The sequence below is a fragment of the Anser brachyrhynchus genome (assembly GCF_964034855.1).
Source record: "Anser brachyrhynchus genome assembly, chromosome: 24".
Lineage (NCBI taxonomy): Eukaryota > Metazoa > Chordata > Aves > Anseriformes > Anatidae > Anser > Anser brachyrhynchus.
Genome location: NC_137717.1, coordinates 1,391,260 through 1,413,284, shown reverse-complemented (window position 1 = coordinate 1,413,284; position 22,025 = coordinate 1,391,260). Strand labels below are relative to the sequence as shown.

Below are 22,025 nucleotides of genomic sequence, written 5' to 3'. Positions count from 1 at the left end.
ACGAGGACGAGGACAGGGATGGGGACAGGGATGGGGACAGGGACGGGGACACAGCCGACACACCACGAGAGGAGCCAGGCGCGGGGCAGCACACGGCTGTATTTCATCCGGGCAGGATCCACCTGCCCCACAGCCACCCCCAGCGGAGCTGGGCGGCACCCGCCCCCCATGCCCCCCGCGCCCCCTGGGACCGGCGCAGCCCCCTGGAAAACGGGGGCAAGAATAAAACCAGCAGCGGGCAGCGCCCGGGGCCGGCTCAGCCGAAGGGGCCCTTGGCGTTCTTGGGCTGGAAGAGCGGCTGCTCCACGGGCAGGGCGCCCAGGCACTCGGCTGGGCTGCAGTGCCCGGTTTTGCCCGGTGGCCCCGTGGCGCCCGGCGGGCCGGGGATACCGGGGATGCCCTGCTGGCCCACGGGGCCCGGCGGGCCCATCTTCCCGTAGCCTGGTGGTCCCTGGGGACCTGCAAGGGGAAAGAGCGGTGGAGGAAGGCGGCGCGGGGCAGGCGGTGCCAGCAGCCGGGTGGGAGGAGGCAGGGGGCTCACCTGGGGGTCCCGGCGGGCCGCTGTCCCCCATCATCCCCACGCCTTTCTCCCCTTTCTCTCCTTTGGCGCCTGGCTCCCCTAGGGGAGAGGTGCAGAGGGTGAGACCCCGGCACGGAGACACCCCAGTGCTTGGGGACACCCCGGTACCTGGGGACACCCCGGTGCTTGGGGACATCCCAGTGCCTGGGGACACCCCGGTACCTGGGGACATCCCAGTGCTTGGGGACACCCCAGTGCTTGGGGACATCCCAGTGCTTGGGGACACCCCAGTGCTTGGGGACACCCCAGTGCTTGGGGACACCCCAGTGCTCAGGGACACTGGGGACACCGTGGGCAGCACCTACCCCTCATTCCCGGCACTCCCTGCCGCCCCTCTCTGCCGATCTGCCCCGGCATCCCCGGGGAGCCGGGGGGTCCCGGCCGGCCGGGCAGCCCGTCCTTGCCCGGGGGACCCGGTCTGCCCGGGGCCGCCACCATCTCCACCGGGAAGTGCATCCGAGAGGTGTAGTACGCCATGCGCTCTGCGGGGACATGCAGCTCAGCGGGGACCGGGGCAGAGGGGGGGGGGCCTGGGGGGCCACCATCCCTCTCGCCCCCTGCCACCCCGTTACCATCAAACATCTTGCTCATCTCCTGCTGGATGAACCTCTTGATCTCGTCGTAATTCACCACGTCCCCCTGGGGGGACACGGGAGAGGCTGTGGCCACTGAGCCCCGGCTCTGCCCCACGGGGTCGGGGCTCCTGCCCCCCCACTTACCATCATCCCCGGGGGGCCTGGCAGCCCGGGGCTGCCCGCAGGTCCCGGAGAGCCGGGGGGGCCCCTCTCACCCGCGGGGCCCCGCAGCCCCACGGGGCCCATGGAGCCGCTCTTCCCCGGCCCTCCGGGGGTGCCGGCTCTGCCCTTCTCCCCGGGGTACCCTCGCTCGCCGGGGGATCCAGCTTCACCCTGTGGGGACGGGGACAGGGGGTGCTCACCGGGGGCACCCTCAGCCCCACGGAGGGGTTCGGGGGCCCCAGGGTGGTGGCAGCGGCACAGCCAGGCTCTGCCCTCACCTTCTGGCCGGCGGGTCCCACGGTGCCGGGCTTTCCTGGGGGGCCCTGGGGGGACAGAGAGGAGCGGGGTGGCTGGGCTGTCCCGGGGGTCCCCTGGGACGTGTGGCCCCACTCCTACCTCTTTACCGCTGGGTCCGTCTGGCCCCGGCTCCCCCTGTGGAATGGAAGCGGGGAGGTGTGAGATGGGCTCGACACGGTTCCTCCCGTCCCCCCCCCCGCCCCGTACCAGGCACCCCCCCGCTGCGCTCACCGGTGGGCCGGGGTGTCCCGGAGGTCCCGGCTGTCCTGGCATCCCCGGCAGACCTCGGTCCCCCGCCGAGCCACGCTCGCCCTTCAGCCCCTGCGGGATGGAGCTGGGTGTAGGGGGCAGCACGGGATGGGGACGGCCACCAGCGGGGTGGGGACAGCCACCCGTCCCCCGGTCCCATCCCCGTCCTCGTCCTGTGCCCCCCAGCCCCCTGGGTGTCTGCGGGGGCACTAAGGGGCACCCCACGGGTACTCACCACTCCGGCGAGGCCAGCGGGGCCCGGCTGCCCTGGGCTGCCAGGGGGTCCCTGGGGGCAGAGAGAGGGGTTTCAGCTGGGGGCAATGCCCCCCGCCCCGGGGACGTGGCCCCGCAGCGCTCCCTGCACCGTCCCAGCGCACCCGGGGGGATCGGAGCCACTTACGATGAGCCCTGGGGGTCCCTGCCGGCCTTGGGGTCCCATGGGGCCGGGGTCGCCCTGCGGAAGGCAGCGGGATGAATGGGGTGGGGGGCGCGGGACCCATCCAATGCAGGGCTCCCACACCCCCCCCCAGGTTGCTCACCTCGGCCCCGGGCCGTCCCGTGCTCCCCGGGGGGCCGGGTTTGCCGCAGTCACCCTGGAAGGACAAAGGGACGCAGTGGGCAGCGCAGCACCGGGACACCCTCGCTCAGGACCGAGATCCCCGGGGCTGTCCCCACGGCGGGGTGACCGCTGCTCCAGGGACACGGGGGTCCCCCTGTGCCATCACCCACCTTGGGTCCTGGGAGCCCCGGGTGCCCCGGCTTGCCCTTGAAGCCCTGGGGGGAGAGGAGAGTGGGATTGGGGTTGGGGCCCGGGGTGTGCAGAGCCAGTGGGGGGTCCGGCACGGCTCACGGGACACCCACTGGGCACCAGGAGGGGGACAGGGAAAGGCAGCACTCACCGGGGGACCCATCATCCCTGGTGGCCCGGGGGGACCGGGGTCACCCTAGGGAGAAAAAGACACTGGGGGTGTCCGGGGGGGTGCAGGGGGTGGCTGCTCACCCCCAGGACCCGTCAGAGCCCAGCACCTCACCCGCAGCCCCGGCTTGCCATCCTTGCCGTCCAGTCCCTCCAAACCAGCGGGGCCCTGCGGGGACAAGGAGGGGGCTCGGAGGGGGACGCGGCCCCGAGCAGCTCGGGGGGATCCCCGGGGACCAGCACGGGGACAGGAGCGCTGCGATGCCCCCAGGGTGGGAATGGGGAACCCTTACCTGGATGCCCGGGGGGCCAGGGGGGCCGGGGGGTCCTGGCATGCCCGTGGGCCCACGCATGCCCTCGCTGCCCTGCGGGAGCCACAGGAGGGTCGGGGGGGGCCCGAGCTGACCTCGGCCAGCGGTGCCACCGCTGTCCCCGTCCCCATGCACTCACCTTCTCGGCCGCAGGTCCCGGGGGCCCGGCCGGGCCGACCTTCCCCGGGAAGCCGGGGGGGCCCTGAGGAGAGGATCTGTGGTCACGGTGGGTGGACGGGATCCCACCCTCATGCTCCCCCCCGTCCCCAAACCCCTTTCATCGGGGTTAACTCAGGGCTGCTCTCCGCACCCCATCCCACAGCACACCCCCCGTCCCCCTCCCCACCTCTCCCCCCGACCCCCTGGGGACACAAACGTCCCCAGCATCATCTCCCGGGGTCACCCCGTGGTGCCGGAGCCCTGTGCTCCCCCCAGCCCCATAGGATGGACTTACAGGCGGCCCCGGGAAGCCGGGCTGGCCCTGGAAACCCTGCGGAGAGAGAGGAGCTGAGCGGGTCCTGCCCACGGCCGGGGGTCCCGGGCACCCTGGGGGGAGCCGGAGACGAGGCCGGGGGTCGGGGATGTAGGAATGGGGTTGTAGGGACGGAGCTGCAGGGACGGGGTCCCTCGGGGACGCTCACCTGGTCGCCCTTCTCACCAGAGCTGCCCGGGAGCCCCCGCTCGCCCCTCGGTCCCTGCGGGAGAGATGGGGACGTGAGCCCCTGGGGGTCCCCAGGGCCAAAACTGGGGGTCCCCAGAGCCAGCGCTGTGGTCCCCGCTCCCTCCCCGCATCCCCGCACCTACCGCTGGCCCCACGGCACCGGGGAGGCCGTCCAAGCCGGGGGGGCCCTGGAAAAAAAGAGGGGAAGGCTCAGACGGGGGCGGCTGCAGGGACCCCAGCCCCGTGCCCACAGCGAGGGGGGCACCCAGAGGAGCCCCGGCCCCTCTGCCCCGTACCAACGGGCACAGCCCGGCCCCCACTCACCGGTTCCCCCTTCTCCCCGGGGGGGCCCACGTAGCCTCGCTCACCCTTGATGCCCTGGGGAGGGAAGGAGATGGAGGCCCCGCATAGGGCAGGAGATGGGGTATGGGTAGGACATGGGGCATGGAGGGACACGGGGGGACAGAAGGGAGGACATGGGGCACGGGCATGATGTGGGGTGCAGCTGGGACGTGGGGTGAGGCTGGGATGTGGGGTACAAATGGGACAGGGGGTACAGATGGGGCATGAATGGGGTGCAGGGAAGGATGGGGGAAGGCTGGGGCAGAAATGGGGCACAGGGGATGGATGGGGCACGGACAAGCCCTGCAGGGCCATGGTGTCCCCGACCCTGGCAGCGTGAGGGGGGGACACGGGGACACAGGAGGTGGCAGGGGGCTGGCAGGCGCTGCCAGGCTCCCCGCAGTACTCACAGGAAGGCCGGGGGGGCCCGTGGCACCGGGGTAGCCGGGCTGCCCTGGAGGTCCCTGTGCGGGGAAGATGGTGCTGAGCCACCTGTGAACCCCCCAGGTGGGCATCCAGAGCCCGCAGGGTGTACCCTGTCCCCCCCACCCCCCCCAGCACCACCCCAGGGTGCTCGTACTCACCGGCTCCCCTTTGGCTCCGGCCAGCCCGGCTGGGCCGCGTTCCCCCTGGAGACCCTTGGAGGGGAGAGGAGAGGAGCTGGGGGGGGGGGCTCCCATGGCCCCTGCCCGGTGCTGTACCCACAGGGAGTGTGGGCTGAGAGCCCCCCGGGGGCTGCAACCTGCCCCCAGTCCTGCCCTGGCACCGCCACACACACCTGGGGCACCCACCTGCAGCCTGTGTCCCCCACCCTGTGCCGGGACCCCCGGGCAGCCCCGGGGGCTGCAGAGAGCCCAGCTGGGGGGGCTGCACACGGGTGCCCCCCTGCCAGCACCCGCCGCTGCCCAGGGCACCTTCAGACCACGGCGGGGGCACCCGCTGCCCCCCATCCTCCCGGGGCACACAAGACACGGGTGACACAGGTGACACAGGTGACACGGGTGACAGCCAGGAGCCCCCAGGCTCGGTGGCACAGACCGCTGGGGGGGTTAGTGGGGGTTACGTGGTGCGGAGGTGGTGGAGGCTGGACAGGACAGGCTGACACCGCAGAGCGACGACCACAGAGACCCCCGGAGACCCCCAAGAGACCCCCACGGACGGAGCTGTTACGGTGACATTAGAGGGCGAGGGGACAGGAGCAGGACGCAGCAGGACAGGATCCGCCCGGAGCCACCGACACGGGACAGCCGCTGGCCCCGCCGCCACGGGGAGGAAGGATGAGGATGAGGATGGAGATGGAGATGCAGATGGAGATGGTGGTGGATGGAGGCTGCTCCTGGGGGAGTCAGGCACCGGCGGGGTGAGGGGGAGCCCCTGTGCCCCCGGGAGGGCAGGGGGCAGCAGATGGGTGCCTGGGGGGGGCACCCAGCCCGCCCGTGGGAGCTGTGCCGTGCCGTGGGTGCACCGGGACACCCAGCACACCCAGCCTGGTGCCGCGGCCACCCTGGCACCACCGGGTGCCGTGCCGGTGAGGGACCTGGCGCGGGTGGCCAAGTCGCCGAGCTCAGGGTGTCCCTTCCTGAGCCTGAGCCCACCGGGAGCCCCCCGATGGAGATGGAAAGCAGGGATGGAGATGTGGTGAAAGGAAGGGGGGGCGGGCAGAGCTGGGGGAGGCTGCTCCCGGGGTCGCTGCCCGGTGCCGCGGGGCTGGGGGGGGACGGGGCAGAGCCAAACCAAGCGGCAGCGACAGACGGCACAGAGCGGAGCCGTGCTGGTCCTTACGGGCAGTCCGGGTACGCCCTGCGTTCCAGGGAAGCCTGGGGGGCCCTGAGGGGAGAAACAGGGACGTCACAGCCTCGAAGCGCCCCCCCAGGACCAGGGCCGAGCCCTTGGGGTGCCGCAGAGCACCCCAGCCGAGCGGGGATCCTGCTCCGTGTTGGGCTGGCAGCGCCCTCGCCTCCACCTCCAGCCCCATGGGGGGGCGGCTGTGACGCTCCTCCACCTGCCGTGGCCCTCTGCCCATCACCGCGGTCTCATGGCGGGGCGCTGGGCCCCCCTCGGTGATTCACAGCAGAGGCTCTGAGCCCCACCCGGCGCTGTGACACGGTGCTGGCACAGCCCAGCACCCCCCCGACCCGAACAGGGGTACTTACGATGGGCCCCGGTGGCCCTGGGGGTCCCCGCAGTCCCGGTGGGCCCTGGGGAGGGACAGGAGCCGTCAGACGTGGCCACGGAGGGGGCACGGCCCAGCTCCGAGGGGCACCCACAGCCTCCGGCAAGGACCTGGGGGGGGGAGGCAGCACGGGGGGGCACCCACCTGCTCGCCTCTCTCGCCGGGGATGCCCGGGGCACCGGGGAGCCCGGGGTCGCCCGCGCAGTCCGAATCGGGGCTGTCACCCTGCGGGGAGCGGCACGGCGTCAGCACCGGGGCTGGATGTGCCCCGCCGCCCGCGGCACGGCCCCGCCAAGCCCCGCCAAGCACCCCAAAGGGATTCGGTGCCGTGCCCCCAGCGGCACGCGTCACTCACCCGAGCCTCCTCAGCTCTCGGGAACTGGGCAAAGCACTGGAAGAAAACCCAAAGTCACCCGGGGGGGGCCGCCCTGCGCGAAGAAGAGCCCCAGGGGCGCAGCGCCGCACCTTGCGGGTGCTCAGGACGAGGCTGTCCCCCCCCTTATCCCCCTGGGACACTCCATCCTGGATGGGACGGAGGCACAAGCGTGCCCTGAGCGTGCCCATGGCGTGCCCATGGTGTGCCCCGAGCGTGCCCAGCCCTGCGCTCGCCTGCTGCTGTGCGCCACCGCTGCAGAAGCCGATGCCCTCGGGAGCATCCTTGCTTTTTGCCCCCGGGGACCACCACTTCCAGGGGGCTTTCAGGTGCCCGGAGGCGGGCGAATACTCACGTGAGCACAGCCCTCGCTGCCGGGGGCGCCCGGCATGCCCCGGTCCCCCTTCTCCCCCTTGACACCGCCGGGCGCTTCCAAGGCCGCCTGCAACTGGGCGCAGTCCCCGCAGAGGTTCTGGGAGGAGGAGGGGGGTCAGCGGCACCCCGGGGGGCTCGGGGACCCCCAAGTGTGGAGTGGTCATCACCCAGAGACCCCCGGGCACTCACCTTCAGCACCTCGATGTTCCTCTCGGCCATGACAGCCAACGGCCCCTGCAAGGGATGCGGGAGGGGACGGGAGGGGACGGGAGGGGACAGGGGGATGCCCCCCGCTCCCCAGAGGGTGCAGAGTGGGGGGGGGGGGCACGGGGCACAGCCCCCACCTACCAGGTCTCCAGCCGGCCCGGGCAGCCCCGGCAAGCCGTTGTGTCCTGGGACCCCCTAGAGCCAAGGAGAGAGCTTGGGCACCCGACCCCTTCGCTAAGAGCGGGGCAGGATCCGACCCCTCCCGCACGCTGCTGCTCCTCCACGTCCCATCGCTCACCTGGCGGCCGGGGGCACCGGGAGGGCCGGGGGGGCCGGGGGCTCCGGGGGGACCCTGCAGCACCCCAAAAGAGAAGCGGAGACGGGCGGTGAGGTGGTGCCGAGGCCGGCGGCTGCAGCGCGCGCGGGGACAGCACCCACCTGGGGACCTGGCTGCGGCTGCCAGGACATCCCGGTCCAGAGCCCGGGGGCTCCCTGGGGAGAAAGGGAGGATGCTGGGGGGGGGGGGGCACAAAGCCACGGGGATGGGGCTGGCACCCGCGGGCACTCACCGGCATCCCGGCGTGGCTGGGGTCCTGGCGCGGGCTGGGGGGGCAGGCGCATTCCCCGGGGTCCCCCTGCAGGAAAAAGGAGGTGAGGGAAAAGGACAGGGGGGCACGGGGCGGGGGCAGCCCAGTTTCTACCCCAGCACTCGCTCACCTTCTCGCCCTGGGCGCCCTTCTCTCCCTGTGAGGAGGAAAGGCACAGACGGAGGTTAGCAAGGGGTCCCCAGCCCCCTCCGTGCCCCCATCCCCCCCCCAGTCCCGTACTTACCGGCAGCCCGCTGGAGCCGGGCACCCCAGGGAGCCCCCGCTGCCCCTCGGGGCCCTGCGAGGAAGAGGAGCGTGAGGAAGCTCGGCCCTGGGCTCAGCCCCCAGCCAGCATCAAGGGGCTGGGGGAGGATGGCAGTGTCCCCCCCCCTGGGGCAGGACCTACCGGTGGCCCGGTGACGCTGGGTCCTGGTGGCCCGGGGGGGCCCACGGCACCTTTGGGACCCGGAGATCCCTGCAGGGAAAGGAGAGCAGGAGCCGGGGGGGCAAAGGGGGGCTGGGGGGCACCACCACCGTGCTCTGGCAGAGCCCGGGGACATGAGGCAGGGTGGGGGGACGTGGCACCGTGTTGTGCCCCAGCACCATGGTGTGCCCGGGATGGATGTGGCCCCGGGAAAGGCTTGCTGAGGGGGTGGGACAGGCCCCCCCCCTGCGAGGGGAGGGCTCGGCGGGGCGCTCCCTTACCTTGGCTCCTTTCTCTGCTGCCATTCCTGGGGGGCCCTGGGCTCCAGGGGGTCCCTGGGGGCGGGAGGTGGCATTAAGTCTCCCCGGCCAGTCCGCCCAGCGAGCAGCGGTGACAGCCCTGTCCCCAGGGCCACTCTGCAGCCGTGGCGTGGCCAGGACCACGCTGTCACCGTCTGCCCGGGGGGGTCGCAAGGGGGAGAGGCAGGAATCGGGGGGCTGGGGGCTGCTGCGGCCCACAGAGCGGGGAGCGCAGAGGGACACTTACGGGGGTCCCGGGTGGTCCGGTGCTGCCGGGCTCTCCCTGGGGAAAAAGAGAGAGTGAGAGCGGGCAGAGCCTCATGGCATGGCACGGCACGGCACGGCACCGCATGGCATGGCACCGCACCACATGGCACGGCACGGCACGGCACGGCACCGCATGGCATGGCACAGCACCACATGGCATGGCACGGCACGGCACGGCACCGCATGGCATGGCACGGCACCACATGGCACGGCACGGCACGGCACAGCACTGCATGGCATGGCACAGCACCACATGGCATGGCACGGCACGGCACAGCACCACATGGCATGGCACGGCACCACATGGCATGGCACGGCACGGCACGGCACAGCACTGCATGGCATGGCACAGCACCACATGGCACGGCACGGCACGGCACAGCACCACATGGCACGGCACAGCACCACATGGCATGGCACGGCACCACATGGCACGGCATGGCACCACACGGCACAGCACCACATGGCACGGCACGGCACCGCACACCCACCTGCGGTCCCGGCTGGCCGATCCCCTGTGGTCCCGGCTCTCCCTGCAGAGAGCGGGGGCAGTGAGCGGCACCGCGCGCCCCCAGCACCCACCCCCAGCGCCCCACTCACCTGCAGCCCCTTGGGCCCGGCGGGACCTCGGATCCCCGGCAGCCCCGGCTTGCCCTGCAACACAGCTCGGTCACCGCGGGGGCACGGGGCTGGGGGGGTGCCTGTGGATCCACGGGACGGGGGCACTCACGGGTCTGCCAGGCTGGCCGGTGCCCGGGGCGCCGGGGTCCCCTTTGGCCCCGGGTTTTCCCGGGATGCCCACCACGTCCGAGAGCTGCCCCTGCAGCGCGGGGCACGGCTCGCAGGAGTCTCCCTGTGAAGAAAGGAGCAGAGCAGGGGAGGTGGGGACGGTGAGAGGTTGGGGAGGGGGTGGAGGAGAGGGTGACGGGGTCCTCCCCACCTCTGTGGGGTCCTCACCTTCTCGCCTTTGGGGCCGGCCGGCCCCCTGATGCCCGGCTCACCCGCCAGCCCCGGGAGGCCGTCCATGCCCGGTGCCCCCGGGTCCCCGGGGCTGCCCGCGGCCCCCTAAGCAAAGAGAGGGCACGAGGCAGGGGGGTGTCAGCATCCTCCCTGCCCCACAGCCCCCTCCGCATCCCCAGTTTGCCACCGGGACCCCCGCTCCGTCCCCTCCCTCTCACCTTCTGCCCTTTCTGGCCGGCGTCACCAGGCTTGCCCTGGGGAAACGAAGCGATCAGGCCACGACGTCCCCGGGGCACCCCAAACAGGGACCCCATGGGAACGGGGGGGCACTCACCGCTCTGCCGGGGGGCCCGTCCCTGCCCCGCTGGCCCGGCGCTCCGGGCACGGCCAGCACCGTCGCTGCCCCTTCCAGCGCCTGTGGAGCCGGGGGGCACTGCCCGCAGGGCTCGCCCTGGGAGGGGGGACAGCCCGGTCAGAGCCTGGCTGGGGACACCCAGGGACAGCGCGGGGACCCGTCGCAGCACTCACCTTCTCTCCTTTCAGTCCCCGCATGCCTGGGTCGCCTTTATCCCCCGGGAGCCCCTGCAAGGGCAGAGATGAGCCCAGCACCCCTTGGGCTCCCAGCACCCACCGTGAGCCCCCAACCTCCACGCTGCCCCCCACTCACCGGTCTGCCCGCGGGACCCTCCTGGCCACCGGCCCCCTGAAAGACAGCAGGGTCACGATCTGGCCCCGGGGGCTGCCCTCAGCCCCTGGGTGGGCGCACATGGGGGATCGCCCACGTCCCACGGGGGGTCACCCACCTTCTCGCCCTTGATGCCAGCCAGCCCGGGGGGGATGGCTTCACCCTGCTGAATGGTCACAGCTCCAGCACCCATGCAGCCCGCGGGCATGGGAACAGGGGCCCAGTGGGGCTCTGGGGGGGCTCAGCCCTGTGCACTCACCAGCAGCGGCGCCGGCTCGCCCTCGTGCCCCTTGGGGGGCTCCCGCAGCAGCGCGGCAAGGACGCGGGCGTCGCAGGACACGCAGGAGTCCCCCTGCGAGGGGCGCGGAGACGGCACGGTCAGGGGGCTCAGGGTCACCCGCTGAGCTCGGGGGGCTGTCGCCACACCAGGTGGGACAGCAGGACAGAGGGACAGCGGGACGGACACTCACCTTCTCCCCTTTCATGCCTTGGATGCCAGGGTCTCCCTGGGGAGGAAGCAGAGGAGCTGGGCTGGGCTGGACGCTGCTCAGCATCACCCTGCCCCAGCGAGCTCAGCCCTGCGTCACCTACCCTGTCTCCTTTGGGTCCTGCGGGGCCGGGCCTGTCCTGCAGGCAGGGAAACGAGGAGGAAGCTTTAGGGATGCAGAGAAGAGGCACCCCCCTGCCCTCCCACAAGCCCCCAGCTCCAGACTCACCGAGACCCCGTCCTTCCCAGGCGGCCCAGTCTCCCCCCTGGGTCCCGGCTGGCCGGGGAGCCCGGTGGCGCTGAGCATCCCCGCGGGGACGGTGGGGCACGGCTCGCATGGCTCGCCCTGCCGAGCGGGGACGGTGAGGCACAGCTCCAGGGTGGGACCTCCGGGGGGGGTCCCCAGGGTGCCCTGAGCAGTCCCCAGCCCAGGGGGTGGGCACAAACCCCCCTCCGGGCCACCCTGCACCCACCTTGTCTCCTTTTGGCCCCAGGCCGCCGGGTGGCCCCTGCGGGAGGAAGGCAGGGACTGGGGCTGGGGGGTGGGCTCGCTGCAGCTCTGCCCATCCTGCACCCACTACCCCCGAGCCCCCAGGTCCAGCGGGGTCGGTCCCAGCCTCCGGCGGGGCTGCCCAAAGCCCTTCCCCGCCGGGCTGGGATCCCAGCACCGCTCCGGCCAGGCAGCCCCGGCCCCGAGCCAAGAAACCCGTCTCTGACCCCGGCTTTGGCTCCGAACGCGGCGCTCGGTACTCACGGGCGTCCCAGGCGGTCCGCCGGGTCCAGGAGCTCCCGAGCTGCCCTGCAGCCAGAAACAGAGAGCCTGAGCCTGGCGAGGTGGAAGCCACGGCCCCAAGGCCCCCCAGCACCCCAGCCCCCTCTCCATCTGCTCCTCTCCGGCTCCAAAAATCAGGGAGCGGAGCCAGCGCCTCCTCCGTGCCCCCCAGCACCAGCTCCTCTGGGGGACCCCAGCGCTGGCCGAGCCCCCACCGAGGGCTCTCAGCATCCCCTGCCCGCCCAGCCACCCATCCCCAGGTGATGGCTTCCTGCTCCCCACGCTGAGCCCCCAGCTCCCCGGGGGGGTCTCGCCTGGCCACAGCACCACAATTTGGGTGGGGAGGGTCCGGGTGAGGAGCCCCTCGAGCAGGAGGGGGCAGTGGCGGCAGCCAGAACCCCTTCCATACGCCCCCCCTGCTCACCTTTTCTCCCTTTGGACCTGGGGGGCCGCCGGGGTCGCCCTGAAAAGGACAGGGGATGGCATCAGCTCTGCTGTGACCCCTCTTCAGCCCCACGGGGCATCTCGCCGCCCCCCTCCCGCAGCGATGCCCCAAGGCACGGCCCCTTACCGGCTTCCCTGGAAAGCCGATCCCCGGCGAGCCCGGCTTGCCCGGCGGCCCTGGCTCGCCAGCCAGCCCCTCGGGTCCCACGAGGCCGGGGTCGCCCTGAAAGGCAAGGAGCCGTGTCCGTGCCGGTGCTGCTCCTGGGTGCTCCAGGCCCCCCCGGCCCCCCACCTACCTTCTGGCCCTTGGGGCCCACCACGCAGATCTCTCCGGGCCGGCCCTGGTGGGAAGGGAGCGGGGTGAGCGCCGTGCGTGGCACAGAGCAGGATGGTGCTGGATCCTGCTGCCCCACAGCTGAGTACCCGCCTGGCACTACTCACATCACGGCCCGGGCGGCCCGGCTTGCCCTGGAGTCCCCCGTCGCCCTTCTCACCCTTCTGGCCCTGGGGGACAGACGGGAGTCACCGGCACCACCTCCCCTGTGCAGAGGCTCATCCCCTCCGAGCCCCTGGGGTCCCTGTCCCCACTTATTTAACTTCACTTCTGTGTGTCCCCACACCGCTATCCCATGTCCCCAGTACCACCGCCCCACGTCCCCAAACCCCCTCCCCCAGCAAAGCCCGTGGGGACCCTGCTGGGCTCTGCAGGTCCCCAAACCCGACGCTGCATGGGGCGGCACCGCGAGGACCCAGCTTGTGCCCAGACGTCCCCACTGCCACGTCCCCAACGCTGTCCTCACCTTCTGCCCGTCGGCACCCGCCGCCCCTGGCAGCCCCTGCGTGGCGGGACAGAGAGGGGGCAGCGTCAGCGGGACCCCAGGGTGCCGGGCACCTTGCAGAGATCTCTGCAAGGTGCCCAGCCCCGGCGCCCCCGCACAGGATGCGTGCACAAATATTTTTACAGCCTGCAGAGTAAACTTGGCCGCAGCGAGCAGGGAGCCCCAGCCCCATCACTTACCACCTCGCCCCGCTGCCCCTTCTCGCCCTGCGGCCCCTCAGCGCACTGCGGAGAGAAGGGAAAGGTGGTGAGGGGGTGCTGGAGCTGGGGGGGTGCCGGAGCTGGGGGGGATGTCGAGGGTGAGGGTCTCACCTGCACGGGGCCACCAGGGTCTGTGCGCACGCAGTCAGCACCCTGCGGGAGGAAAGGAGATGGCTCGGGGGGGGACGTGGCTCAGGAGCAGTGGGGTCCCCATGGCCCAGAGCACCCCTGGGCAGGGGGGGGCCCTGCTGGGGACACTCACACGGTCACCCTTCTCCCCCTTGCTGCCGTAGGATCCGGGCAGGCCGCGCTCGCCTTTCCCTCCCTGCAAGAGAACGAGGGCGGCGAGGTGACACCGCTGTCCCCGTGCCCAGGTGTGCCCCCGGCTCCGGGCACAGCTGAGGGTCCCCACAGCCATGTCCCGGCTGCAGCCGGCTGGGGGTCCTGGGGCTGGGGGGGACACAAACCCACCTTGGGTCCTGGGGGACCGAGCGTGACCTAGGGAGAGAGCACGGGGGTGGCACACAGCGCCTGGCACCTGGTGGGCGCACCGACCTCCCCGCAGCCCCCTTCCTCCCATCGCCCTGTCCCCAAGTGCCACCCCCGACAGGCGGGCCCTTGAGCATCCTGTCCCCTCTGCACCCCCCTGCCTCCAGCCAGAGGTCGCCGCAGGAATGGGGCCACATCTGGAAGGGATCAGAGCTTCCCCGCAGCCAGATGCTGCTGGGGCTGGGAAGCGCAGCGGCGATGGGAGACCCACGGGTGCCACCCCCGGGCCAGCACCCGAGCACGGACCCAGCACCCCATCCGGCCCTGGGGCAGGCAGGGGCTGGTGCCCCCGCTCCCGGTGCTGCCCAGGGCACTCACGTTGGCCGGAGATGTCCGCGGCGAGCAGGGGGGGCACTGAAAGAGACGGACACGGTGCTTGCACCCGCTCCCCGCACGAGCCCACGGCCGCTGCCCGCGCACCCCCAACACGCGGGGCTCCCCCACTTCACCCAGGGCAAAGGGAAACCCAAGGAAAGGGTTTTCCAGCCTCTCCGGGGAGGCGAGGAGAGGGCCTGGCCTGGCACGGGCTCTCCCTGCGGCTTTGTGGCTTGACCACAGCTCTGCCGAGCCAACGCGGCTGCTCCAGCACGCTCCCGGCAGGGCTGGGGGCACCCCAGGGCTCCCCTCCTGCCTCCATCCAGCCTCACCTCCTCGCTGCGTGTCCCCGGCGGGCCCTTGTAGCCCTGTGGGGAAGGAACACAGAGCAGAGGGTGAGAAGAAGAGCCAGGCAGGTTCCAGCTGCCCCCTCCGACCCCCAGCCCGTGCCATGGGACCCGTCTGCCCCCTGGGGATGCCCGGTGGGAGCCCACCGCAGGAGCAGGGGCAGCACAGGGCGGCGCGGGCGCAGGGCACGGGGTGTGCTGGAGACGTTTCCCAGCTCTGCAGCCGCTCGGAGGGAACAAAGAGGCCCTGAGCTGCGGTTGGGATCGCTCCAGCAGCGGCAGAGAGCAAGTGGGGCCTGAATTCCTGCTCGGGGGAGCAGACGAGCCGCTTCCTGACGGCATCGCTGTGGCGCTGGCAGCCGCAGAAAGCGCCCGAGGGCAGCGGAGGCAGGAGGAAGAGGAGCAGGGGCCGAGCTGGGAGCGGGGCAGCGGGGCTGGGACCCCCTCGCCCACCTCCCCTCACCTTCTCCCCGTGATCTCCCTTCAGGCCACTCCTTTCCGAGGCCCTCGCTGGCTCCTGCGGAGAGAGCAGAGCACCCCAGGGTGACGTCTCCAAGCGCACCCCTAGGTTACCCCACTCAGGGCACCCATGGGTGCCACCTCCCTGCCCCACGGCCCTCGGGGTGCGGGCTGAGCTCCATGCAGGCAGCCAGCAGCCTCCCCCCCTCGCTCCCGGCAGCGTCGCAGCAGTGGAAAAAGTGAGGCCGGGCTTTTCCAGGGGAGGAACTCAGCGTGGCTTCGTGCCGCGCCGCCCCACAGCCTCACCGAGCCCAGCGGCTCCTCCAGGCAGAAGCAGCGCGTGTACACCCGGTCCTGGGGCTGCTGCGGCGACAGCTCGATCAGGTTGCTGCTCTGCATCAGCTCCGCCTGCCGCCGCGTCTTGGGAGCTTCGGGCTGGCACTGCCGGGAGAGAAGGAAGGGCTCAGGGGGGGCCCGAGCCCCAGTCCTGCTTGGGCACCCAGCACCCTTCAAGAGTATGCATCCTGCACCGTGCCTGGGGGTGCAGGGCATCTAGTTTCCCTGCTCTGCTCCCCCCACATCCCCAGCAAGTGACCCTGAGGGGACAGCTGACCTCGCTGTGCCTCAGTTTCCCCTCTGGGGGCAATGCCAAGGGCCGGGAGAGCTGCTGCCCCCGGGCGATGCAGGGCGCAGGGCACTCACCCCGCTGGCTGAGATCTCGCAGCACCCCTCCTGCCGGGCCAGCTCGGCGTCGCAGTAGATGTGAGCTTGCTGGAGGTCGAACTGCAGCGGGAAGGGGCAGCAGGATGAGGACCAGACCCTGCACCGGACCCCGCGCCCGCAGCCCCACGGGGACTCACCCGGATCGGGGTCCCGCGTGCGGCATCCAAGCCCAGGAAGGCGTTGCCCTCTGCGGCCAGCGCCCGCCGCGGCGCCAGGGGCTTGGAGGAGATGGAGCCGCAGTCAAGGTGCAGGGAGACGGCGCGGCTCTGCACGGCCACCACCACCTTGTGCCAGCGCCCGTCGAACAGCGACGAGACGGCCTTCCCCGCAAAGACGGTGCTGACAAACGTGGTCCCCGGAGCCCTGGCCTGAAACTCCAGGCTCTTCTCGGGGCCGTGCACGGACAGGGAGAGCTGGGCAGAGAGGGGACACCGTGCTCGGCGATGGTGACGCTTGGAGGTCCCCTCGCCACCGCACCCCGCGTCCCCAGGGTCGTACCTGGGGGTAGCCCTGGCGGTCGGTGACCTGGAAGAGGTACCAGTGCTCCCCGGTGCTGTTCTTCTTCAGCAGCAGGGTGAGGACGAGGGTGAACTCGGGGGGCAGCCCACGGGGGAACACCTGCCTGCGGGGACAGGCGTCAGGGGGCACGGGGGCAGCCAGACCCACACCGAGCTCTGATGTTTGCACCGAGCCCGGGGGCAGCGTCAACCCGAGCCCCCAGGGCACCGCCAGCACCACAACCCCAGCAGCCCCGTGGGACTGCTCCCACGGGTGGCACCACGGAGTGAGGCCCCCTGACCCTGCCTGTGCCGTGGGGACGGCTCCAGCCCCAGCCCCAGGCCGGGGAGCACAGCCCCGGGGCGGTGCGGGCTGGCCCGGGAGCTGTTTGTGTCTCCGGCGGGATGCACGTGGGCTCTGGCTGCGAGAGGCGCCAGCGCTTGTGCAACAGGAGCTGAACACGAGACAAACGGCAGGGATGCTCCCCCCACCCGGCGAAGCACAGGAGCTCGCCCCGTCCTCCCCAGGGTGCAGCCCAGCACCCTGCGGCAGAGGGGACGGAGCAGCATCAGGCCCATGCAGCCCAGCCTGCCCCAGGGGCCTCTGCCCCCAGCCCTGCCCCATGGCGCATCCTCTCCGCTGTGCTCCCCAGGCATCCCCAAAATGCCTGGCTATCCCCCCCCCCCCCCCCCCAGGGGGGCTGCAGCACCCAGCAGTATTTATTGCTGCAGCAGCTGATTTTGGCCCCATGCAGCCAGGAGCAAGCCCCTGAGCCCGAGGGCTGTGCAGTATGGATGCTCGGTGGAGGCGAGGGGCACGAGGCAGCGCCCAGCTCCCGCAGGCACCCCGGCCCCGCACGCTGGCAGGGTAGCGGCACTGCCTGCCCCCACCCCCAGCCAGGCCTGTGCCCGCAGCTCGCTCCGCCGCTGGAAATATTTGCTCCGGGCTCCGCTCTGCTCCCAGCCTCGGCTCCACCAGCGATTTTCCAAGCCACTGCTCTGGAGAGGGACCAAGGTGGCTGCGTGGGGTGGGCTGTTCCCTCTGCGGGGCACGGGGCTGTCCTTGCTGGGCATGGAGGAGTGGGACCAGGGCAGAGGGGCACCCATGGGTGCCTGCACAGGGCTCGCACCCTGGCTGCTGGGGCTTTCCCCACGCTGAGCGCTCCCAAGAACTGGCTCTGGGCTGCCACAAGCACCCGGCCAAGAGCAACACCAGCCCGGAGCATCGGCCATCTAAAAGCCATCTAAGGACTTGGCTGCCCAGGTCAGGAGCCAGGGCTGGGTCTCCTTCTCCCTGTGGTGCCCCCTCACACCGAGCCCCCCCCGGTCCCCCCTACCAGCACGGCCGCATGCCAGCCCCGGGGCAGCGCGGGGCCAGGCGGGCCGGGGGAGGCGGGCGTGCAAATCAGGCGTGCAAACCGCAGCCGCTTCCTGCAGGAGCAGCTTCCTGCGCTGCTCCCCGGGACGTGGACGCTCTCCCACCCGCCACGCTGGCAGGGATGCTGCCAGCCCCGCGGGTTGGCACGGGGGGAGCAGAGCCTGGGGCACGGGTGGACAGGATGCGATGGAGACAGCGGAGCCGCGGGCTGGGCTCCCCCAGCAGCCAGCCACGGCCCCAGCACAGCCGGCAGCCCCTGCTCGGCGCTGCGCAGCCTTGTGAGCTCGTCTAGACCCCGGCCAGCTCCTGCCAAGTTCAGGAGAGCAAACACAGAGCATCCACAGCGTGGCTGTTGCGTAAGGGTTGGCCGCAGCTCACCGAGCTGCTTCAGCCCGTGATTTACTTTCGAGGAGAAAGGTGGCTCGGGCAGCCCAGCGCCTCGTCCCCAGCACCTCTGTGGTCCCCCGGGTGCCGCAGCCCCGCTGCATTTGCTGCCCACCCTCACCAACGCAGCACAGGGCTGCAGCAGCCAGGTCCCACACGTGGGGTGGCCGGGGTGAGCTGGGGGGCAGGGGGTGGGAGCACCGCAGGACGTGGGGGGACCCCGCAAGCCGCCCGCACTCACCGCGTGGGCTGCACCAGCGGCACCGCGCCCAGCCGCAGCACCGCCGGGCCCCGCAGGCCGCGCACTTTCTTGATGGAGGAGATCTTCAGCAGGTCGAACCGCTTGATCAGGTTAAAACCTGCGGGCAGGGACCGGGGAGGAGGCGGTGAGAGGTGGCCATGGCACAGGTGTCGAGGCTGACCCTGCCCAGGCAGGGCGCAGAGCCCATCCCGCAGTCGGGCCCCGTTTCCTTACCCGTTATGTTCTCATACTTGTCCCCAACCAGGTCCTCGTCCCAGAGCTGCGGGCACAGCTCCCCTGCAAGGCAAACCGCCGGGTCACCACAGTGTCCCTAGGGACACAGGGAGGCTGTGCTCCGGGCCGGGTCCGCGGTGAGGTTCTCACGCCGGCCCCCGGCGCGCCGGTGCCGCTGGCAGGCGCAGGGCAGCGCGGATCCAGCAGACGCCGCTCCCATGGCAGCTCCAGCGCCTCGCAAACCACCCGCCAGGAGCGGAGCTGTATGTTTTAACCAGATGAACCCTGAGCTCAGACCTGGCCCCGGCCGCTTCCCACAGCGAGCTCCCCAGGTGAAATGCTTTTCCCAGTCGCGGCGCGTTTCGCCTCAAAACAGCCCCGCGCCTGGGATCGGCATCAGGACATCAGCCAGGCACCGCGGCCACCCACGGCGGGCAGACGGTGCCCAGAGCTGCCCGTGGCTGTCCCATCCCATCCCCTCCCGTCCTGCTGGTGTCCTCGGAGCTGGTGGCACGTGGGGACAGGCCAGGGGACAGAGAGGTGATGGTGAGGTGCCGAGCAGTGCTGAGCGTGGCCCACAGGGAACGGGGACAGCAGGAAATGTTGTGTCAGCCCCGACCACGGGGAAGCCAGCGCTGCTCAGCACTGATCTATTGCTGCTCCAGCAGCATGAATCCACCTCCGCTGGATGCTACCAGATGTTGGGAGGCGTGAGACAGGGGAGGAAACAAGGGGGTATTGAAAGAGGAATTCGTTGCGTCTCGGTGCGCGCACCGGCCCCGGAGCAGCCCTTGGCCGTTCACCACCCCCGCTCCGAGGGCAGCTCCGGCCCCGCGCTGCCGGGCTGGCCCCGGCTGCCCCGCTCACCTCCGCCTCCACCCAGGACCCGGCGCCCCCACGGCGCCTCTCCCCCAGGCTGAGCACTCGCTCGTGCTGCTGAGGCCGGCCCCGCAGCACGTTTGGTGCCGGAGGCAGAGCTCCCTCGCGCTGAGATCATCGCGTTTGGGGCAGGGGGACAGCCGGCGAAACACGCCTCAGCCCGCGTGCTGTCTGCTTTGAAGCTGTCCCAGCCCTGGCGCTGCCTCCCCTCACCGGGGGGGCCTCATTTCCCAGCACAGGTCCCTTGCACAGACCCAGCTGGGCACCCCCGCGCTGCACCAGGACCTCGGCAGAGTGGCACGGGGCCGCCCACGCCGGCGTGGCTGTGCCACGGGGGGCTGTGCAGGAGAGGCATGCACTGCTCCCTGCTCTGACATGCGGCCCCCTCCTGCTCGGTGGAGTGGGGCCTCGGCCGTGAGCTCACAGCTCTGGCATGGAAGCCACCGGGAAGGCCGGTCCCAGGCGCTCTGGCCGGGCCGATGAGGCTCGGCCACCCCGGGCACCCCGGCTGTGCCGAAGGGACCGCAGCCCACCCGCACGGCCCAGGCCCTGCCGGGACAAGGCCCCGCTCCGCCCCCGCAAAGACTGATGCAACCGTGGCCTCGCTGCCAGCAGCTCCTCCCCGCCATCCGCCTCGAACTCGCCCCGAGCCGCCCCACGCTGCGACCCACGCACAGCCGGGGACGGCTCAGCCGGGACCCTCGACGGCTTCGCTGTCACCCACCCGTCCCCACCGCCTGGGGACAGCCCCGAGCCCTCCGCTCTTGCCGTGCACCGTGGCCAAACCTCTCCTCACCTTGCAGCCGGAGGCCAAACTGCCCCCGACAGCTCCGTGCATCCTCGCCACTGCCCTGAGCAGCCTTCGCTGCTCCCGCAGGCGCTGCCGGCCGGAGCCGCCGTCCCGGCCAGCTGGCAGCGAGCGCCCCGCGGTCGGAGCGCGGCCAAGCCCGCTGCTTCCATCAGCTCGGCCCGGCCCGCGGGGTGTTCCCGGTGCTGCGGGCGGGAACGGGGTGTCCCCAGGCTGGTTCCTCACGGTGGGGCTGGCGCTGCTCTCCCTGGCCCGCGCCCGCCCGGGATGCCGAGCGAAGCCCCAGAGCCTGCGCAGCCGGCTGTGCGCGCAGGGAGCGGTGCACGCAGCCTGCCCTCCTGCCCAGCGAGCGGTGCCGGCACGTGGGGACCCGGCATGGTCACGGTGGTCCCAGGCCACCTCTGCCCCCCGATTCCTTGCCCTCCCATCCCTTCCCTCACCTCCCCAGGGACAGGCAAGGAGGGATGGGATCGTTCCCATGCAGACCCCAGAGGATGCAGACCCCACACCCTCTGTCTCGGTGCCCCTTACCTTCTGCCTGTGGCGGCTCCTCCCCCTGGCAGGCGCTGATGAGCCCCCCAAGCACAAGGGCCCAGAGCCCCCTCATGGTGCTCGGGGCAGCGGCTCGGGGCCAACACGGCTGCCTGGAAGGGAGAGATGGGGCACAGTCAGACAGGAATGTGGGGGGCACTGGCTGAGCCCCAAGCCATCCCATGCTGGGACGCTGCCAGCAAAGCCACCAGCGCGGAGGAGGCTCTGAACCACTCGGCCACGGCTCAGGCAGCCTTTTGGGACTTTACAAACCCCAAGGCCCCAGCATTCAGGGGTGCAACCCAACCTGTCAACCCCGGCATCCAGATTTACACCGAAACTGTGGAAACGCAGGGGCTGAGGCACCCCAGAGCCCCGGGTGCCTCCTGCTCCGGACCCCCGGGCAGGTCCCACTCCGTCCCGCTCCCTCCCAGCCCCCTGGGGTGCCCCAAAACCCCGCAGGTCACCCCGACCTGGCCTCCCTCCTGCCTGCTTCCTGCCACGAGGCAAGGCAGGGCTGCAGGCAGCCGGCGCCGGGACAGACCGGAGACGCTCGGCTCCGCTCCCTGCTGCGCCCTCGGCCCTGGGCTCGGCGGTGCGGGACCCCCGGCACCCCGGCTTTGTGCCCCTGCTCCCCGGCTTTGTGCCCCTGCACCCCGGCTTTATTCCCTGGCTTTATTCCCTTGCACCCCGACTTTATTCCCCCGCACCCCAGCTTTGTGCCCTGGCTTTACTCCCCTGCGCCCCGGCTTTATGTCCCGGCTCTACGCCCCCGCTTTGCTCCCCCCGTGCCCCCCGACCCCTCGGGGCTCCCTCCGGGGAAGTTCCGCGCCCGGTGCCCGGCGGAGCGGGACGCGCCCCCCCCCCCCCCCCCCGCCCCCCGGCCGCCCGCAGCCCCCCGGGGCTCACCTGCGGGGCTCGGGGCGGGCGGCGGCGGGGGCGGCTCCGCGGCTCCCTCCGGCCCGGGGCGCTGGGAGCCGTGCCGAGCCGTGCCGTGCCGAGCCGTGCCGTGCCGTGCCGAGCCGCCCTCGCCGCCTTCCCCGCCTCCTGCCGGGGGGGGCCGAGCCGCCCCCCAGCCGCTGCCCGCCCTCCGCTTCCCCTGCCCGGGGCGGGGGGACCCGAGCCGCCGCCCGCCTTCGCCTCCCCGCCCTCCTCCTCCTCTTCCTCCTTTTCCTTCCCCCGTCGGGGCGCCTGGAACCGCCGCCCCCAAATCCGGGGGGGGGGGGGGGGGTCGGCACCGGCAGCGCCCTCCCGGCCACCCCTCCCCATCCCCAGGGGCTCGGCCCGGCCGCTGGCCCCCATCCCTGGGGAGCATCTCTGCGTCCGCACGGGGACACCGGGGCATTTCGGGGACACCAGGGCACAGGGGGACACTGGGGCATTGGGGGACACCGGGGCACGGGAGGACACCAGGGTACAGGGGGACACCAGGTCATAGGGGGGACACTGGGGCACTGGGGGACACCAGGTCATAGGGGGGCACTGGGGGACACCA

The 22,025-nt window shown here is 72.0% G+C and overlaps 1 protein-coding gene across 5 annotated transcripts; it reads right to left on the bottom strand.

Annotated features, from left to right (window-relative positions):
* Nucleotides 1-80: 80 nt before the first annotated feature.
* On the bottom strand, nucleotides 81-21,615 carry COL16A1 (collagen type XVI alpha 1 chain). Of its 5 annotated transcripts, none has more exons than XM_080567131.1 (72): nucleotides 21,440-21,615; nucleotides 20,531-20,643; nucleotides 18,313-18,375; nucleotides 18,079-18,196; nucleotides 16,077-16,200; nucleotides 15,716-15,991; nucleotides 15,558-15,638; nucleotides 15,162-15,296; nucleotides 14,860-14,913; nucleotides 14,382-14,417; nucleotides 14,053-14,088; nucleotides 13,657-13,683; nucleotides 13,448-13,510; nucleotides 13,297-13,338; nucleotides 13,165-13,209; nucleotides 12,947-12,982; nucleotides 12,588-12,650; nucleotides 12,443-12,487; nucleotides 12,274-12,369; nucleotides 12,127-12,165; nucleotides 11,685-11,729; nucleotides 11,404-11,439; nucleotides 11,160-11,276; nucleotides 11,035-11,070; nucleotides 10,914-10,949; nucleotides 10,703-10,795; nucleotides 10,562-10,606; nucleotides 10,426-10,461; nucleotides 10,287-10,340; nucleotides 10,093-10,209; nucleotides 9,977-10,012; nucleotides 9,756-9,863; nucleotides 9,529-9,651; nucleotides 9,399-9,452; nucleotides 9,290-9,331; nucleotides 8,779-8,814; nucleotides 8,514-8,567; nucleotides 8,215-8,283; nucleotides 8,053-8,106; nucleotides 7,939-7,965; nucleotides 7,791-7,856; nucleotides 7,660-7,713; nucleotides 7,520-7,573; nucleotides 7,363-7,416; nucleotides 7,204-7,248; nucleotides 6,995-7,111; nucleotides 6,622-6,657; nucleotides 6,411-6,491; nucleotides 6,247-6,291; nucleotides 5,876-5,920; nucleotides 4,678-4,731; nucleotides 4,504-4,557; nucleotides 4,076-4,129; nucleotides 3,895-3,939; nucleotides 3,732-3,785; nucleotides 3,545-3,580; nucleotides 3,230-3,292; nucleotides 3,073-3,144; nucleotides 2,895-2,948; nucleotides 2,763-2,807; nucleotides 2,593-2,637; nucleotides 2,403-2,456; nucleotides 2,264-2,317; nucleotides 2,099-2,149; nucleotides 1,846-1,935; nucleotides 1,714-1,749; nucleotides 1,596-1,640; nucleotides 1,300-1,488; nucleotides 1,153-1,219; nucleotides 886-1,062; nucleotides 542-619; nucleotides 81-459 (listed from the first exon to the last, which is right to left on the bottom strand). In XM_080567131.1, exons 2-72 carry the CDS (start codon nucleotides 20,604-20,606, stop codon nucleotides 257-259), a joined length of 4,890 nt encoding a protein of 1,629 aa, XP_080423257.1. In that variant the 5' UTR covers nucleotides 20,607-20,643; nucleotides 21,440-21,615; the 3' UTR covers nucleotides 81-256. The 5 variants fall into 5 exon arrangements, with proteins under 5 accessions (XP_080423257.1, XP_080423256.1, XP_080423259.1 ...); XM_080567130.1 differs by having other exon boundaries at nucleotides 10,562-10,609; nucleotides 21,440-21,614; XM_080567133.1 differs by lacking the exon at nucleotides 5,876-5,920 and having other exon boundaries at nucleotides 10,562-10,609.
* Between the last annotated feature and the right edge of the window lie 410 nt (nucleotides 21,616-22,025).